At 57.3% G+C, this 4,406-nt stretch overlaps 1 protein-coding gene across 1 annotated transcript in view; it reads right to left on the bottom strand.

Moving 5' to 3' along the window:
• The window catches only part of DCST2 (DC-STAMP domain containing 2), a 14,936-nt gene that overhangs the window by 1,341 nt on the left and 9,189 nt on the right, over positions 1–4,406 (bottom strand). Inside the window, exons 3-6 of the mRNA XM_032449158.1 lie at positions 2,897–2,930; positions 2,615–2,772; positions 1,303–1,467; positions 43–210 (exon numbers count right to left, since the gene is read on the bottom strand). Of these exons, the coding sequence (XP_032305049.1) occupies positions 43–210; positions 1,303–1,467; positions 2,615–2,772; positions 2,897–2,930 (525 nt within the window). The remainder of the gene's footprint in view (positions 1–42; positions 211–1,302; positions 1,468–2,614; positions 2,773–2,896; positions 2,931–4,406) is intronic.

Here is a 4,406-nt window from a genome sequence, read left to right as displayed (position 1 = left end):
CCCCCCCCCTATTTCCAGCCCCCCCACCCCGCTGCTGCTCACCCATACTGGTGTAGGTGCTGTAATCGGGCTCGACCGGCCGCAGGAGGCAGCGCTGGGACAGCACCGAGACGTTGCCCCGTTGTAGGACATCGAAGGAAGAAACAACGTCCCGGTAAATGTCGCTGGTGTAACCGGAGCCGTCCACACGGACTGCAATCACGGCTGGGGCTGGGGGGCACGGGGGGACCACAATGGTTATCTATGGGTCAGTAGGGCAGGTGTCTGGGGGGGGGACCCCAATGATCATCCATGGGTCAGCTAAAAGGGTGATGGGGGGACCCCAAATGATCACCCATAGGTTAGATGAGCTGGTGTTGGAGGGGACCCCAAATGCTCATCCATGGGTCAGCTAAGAGGGTGATGGGGGGACCTCAAATGATCACCTATGGGTCAGTAGGGCAGGTGTTGGAGGGGACCCCAAATGTTCATCTATAGGTCAGTAGGGCTGGTGTTTGGGGGGGGACCCCAATTGCACATCTATGGGTGAGTAGAGCTGGTGTCTGGGGGGGACCCCAAATGCTCACCCATGGGTAGGCTGAGAGGGTGATAGGGGGAGATCCCAAATGATCACCCATAGGTTAGATGAGCTGGTGTTAGAGGGGACCCCAAAAGCTCATCCATGGATCAGCTGAGAGGGTGATGGGGGACCCCAAAAGCTCACCCATGGGTCAGTAGGGCAGGTGTTGGAGGGGGACCCCAAATGATCATCTATAAGTCAGTAGAGCTGGTGTTTGGGGGGGACCCCAAATGCTCATCCATGGGTCAGCTAAAAGTGTGATGAGGGGACCCCAGTGATCATCCATGGGTCAGCTGGGAGGGTGATGGGGGGGACACCAAATGCTCATCCATGGGTCAGCTCAGAGGGTGATAGGGGGACCCCAAATGATCACTTATGGGTCAGTAGAGCTGGTGTTGGGGGGGGACCCCAAATGTTCATCCATGGGTCAGCTAAGAGGGTGCTGGGGGGACCCCAAATAATCATCCATAGGTCAGCTGAGAGGGTGATGGGGGGGACCCCAAATGATCACTTATGGGTCAGTAGAGCTGGTGTTTGGGGGGGACCCCAAATGATCATCTATGGGTCAGCTGAGAGGGTGCTGGGGGGGGACCCCAAATGATCATCCATGGGTCAGTAGAGCTGGTGTTGGAGGGGACCCCAATTGCACATCTATGGGTCAGTAGAGCTGGTGTTTGGGGGGGACCCCAAATGCTCATCCATGGATCAGCTAAAAGGGTGATAAGGGGGACCCCAATTCTCACCCCTGGCCACGATCTCGCCCTGCATTTGGTGCCGGATGAGGTCCAGCAGCCAGAACAGGCTGTAGTCGACCAGCACCAGGCTGAGCCCCAGCAGCACGTAGCGAAGGAACGTGGTCATCTCCATCCCATAACGACGCTTCTCCTGCTCGGACAGCCACGGCATCCCTGGGGACAGGGGGGATGTGGGGGGAGTCATAGGGGGACACCATCCCTCTTAGGGACATGGGGACTGTGTGAGGGGTGCCATATGGGGACACCCATCCCTCTTAGGGACATGGGGACAGTGAGTGGTGCCATAGGGAGACCCCCATCCAGGGACCCCCATCCATCCTGGGGACATGGGGACTGTGTGAGTGATGCCATAGGGAGACCCCCATCTAGGGACCCCCATCCCTCCTGGGGTCATGGGGATGGCATGAGCAGTGCCATATGGGGACCCCCATCCCTCTTAGGGACATGGGGACTGTGTGAGTGGTGCCATATGGGGACCCCCATCCAGGGACCCCATCCATCCTGGGGACATGGGGACAGTGTGAGGGGTGTCATACGGGGACCCCCATCCAGGGACCCCATCCATCCTGGGGACATGGGGATGGCATGAGCAGTGCCATATGGAGACCCCCATCCCTCTTAGGGACATGGGGACAGTGAGTGGTGCCATATGGAGACCCCCATCCCTCTTAGGGACATGGGAACAGTGAGTGCTGCCATAGGGAGACCCCCATCCAGGGACCCCCATCCCTCCTAGGGTCATGGGGATGGCATAAGCAGTGCCATATGGGGACCCCCATCCCTCTTAGGAACATGGGGACTCTGTGAATGGTGCCATAGGGAGACCCTCATCCAGGGACCCCCATCCCTCCTGGGGACATGGGGACTGTGTGAATGGTGTCATATGGGGACCCCATCCCCCTTGGGGACACAGGGACAGTGTGAGTGGTGCCATATGGGGACACCCATCCCTCTTAGGGACATGGGGACAGTGTGAGGGGTGCCATAGGGAGACCCCCATCCAGGGACCCCATCCCCCCTGGGGACATGGGGACTGTGTGAATGGTGTCATATGGGGACCCCATCCCCCCTGGGTACAAGGGGACAGTGAGAGTGGTGCCATAGGGAGACCCCCATCCCTCTTGTGATCATAGGGGCAGCATGATCCCACCCCAGCCCCCCCCCACCCTTCTTGTTGACATAGAGACCCCATGAACGGTACCACACCAAGTCCCCCCCCCCTCCTTATAACCCATGGACAACACAAGCATTACCACACCGGGACCCCCCCACACTTTTTCCCCCCTCCCTCTGTGCTCACCGGGGTGGATGTAGTGGATGGACTCCATGGCCCTGAGGGGCAGCAAAGTGGGTTGGCCCTGCAGAGCCCTTTGCGCGTCCATCCGCACGAAGCGCTCCGTGATGTAGATGTTATCGAAGGAATCGTCCAGAAAATAGCGATAACGGTAACGCAGAGCCCTGATGGTGGGGGTGGGTGAATAGGGGGGCAGCTTTATATACCCCCACCCCCTTTCCAACCCTATAACCCCATAGCAGAGCCCTGGCGGTGGGTGAATAGAGGGGCTGCTTTATATACCCCCACCCCCTTTCCAGCCCTATAACCCCATAGCTGAGCCCTGGAGGAGGGGGTGGGAGAATAGAGGGGCAGCTTTACAGCCCCCCCTACCCCCCTTTACAACCCTATAACCCTATAGCTAGCTGAGCTGTGGGGGTGGGTGAATAGAGCGGCTGCATTATATACCCCCTTTTCCCTATCCTATAACCCTATAGCTGAGCCGTGGGGGTGGGAGAATAGAGGGGCTGCTTTATATACCCTCCCCACTCCCATTTCCAACCCTATAACCCTATAGCAGAGCCCTGGGTGTGGGTGAATAGAGGGGCAGCTTTATATACACCCCCCATCCCCCCTTCCAACCCTATAACCCCATAGCATAGCCCTTTAGGTGGGGGTGGGTGAATAGAGGGGCAGCTTTATATACCCCTCACCCCCTTTCCAACCCTATAACTCCATAGCTTAGCCGTGGGGATGGGTGAATAGAGGGGCAGCTTTATATACCCCCCACCCATCCCTCTTTCCAACCCTATAACCCTATAGCAGAGCCCTGGGGTTGGGAGAATAGAGGGGCAGCTTTACACTCCCCCTACCCCCCTTTACAACCCTATAACCCTATAGCAGAGCCCTGGGGGTGGGTGAATAGAGGGGCAGCTTTATATACCCCCCCCATCCCCCTTTCCAACCCTATGACCCTATAGCTGAGCCCTGTTGGTGGGTGAATAGAGGGGCTGCTTTATATACCCCCTTTCCAACCCTATAACCCCATAGCAGAGCCCTGATAGTGGGGGTGGGTGAATAGAGGGGCTGCATTATATACCCCCTTTTCCCTACCCTATAACCCTATAGCATAGCCCTTTAGGTGGGGGTGGGTGAATAGAGGGGCAGCTTTATATACCCCTCACCCCCTTTCCAACCCTATAACCCTATAGCTGAGCCGTGGGGGTAGGTGAATAGAGGGGCTGCATTATATACCGTCTTTCCCCTACCATATAACCCTATAGCAGAGCCCTTTAGGTGGGGGTGGGAGAATAGAGGGGCAGCTTTATATACCCCCCCTCAGCCCCTTTCCCCAACCTATAACCCCATAGCTGAGCCCTGGCGGTGATAGAATAGAGGGGCAGCTTCATATACCCCCCACCCACCCCCTTTCCAACCCTATAACCCCATAGCTGAGCCCTTTAGGTGGGTGAATAGAGGGGCAGCTTTATATACCCCCACCCCCTTTCCCTACCCTATAACCCTATAGCTGAGCCCTGTTGGTGGGTGAATAGAGGGGCTGCATTATATACCCCTCATCCCCTTTCCAACCCTATAACCCCATAGCAGAGCCCTTTAGGTGGGGGTGGGTGAATAGAGGGGCTGCATTATATACCCCCACCCCTTTCCCTACCCTATAACCCCAAAGCTGAGCCGTAGGGGTGGGTGAATAGAGGGGCAGCTTTACTCCCCCCTTTCCCCCCTTTCCAACCCTATAACCCTATAGCTGAGCCCTGTTGGTGGGTGAATAGAGGGGCTGCATTATATACCCCCCCCCCCC

The sequence above is a fragment of the Coturnix japonica genome, chromosome 25 (assembly GCF_001577835.2).
Source record: "Coturnix japonica isolate 7356 chromosome 25, Coturnix japonica 2.1, whole genome shotgun sequence".
In the NCBI taxonomy this organism is placed as follows: Eukaryota; Metazoa; Chordata; class Aves; order Galliformes; family Phasianidae; genus Coturnix; species Coturnix japonica.
Note: the sequence above shows the minus strand (reverse complement) of the source record. Positions and strands in the feature narration are given on the sequence as shown.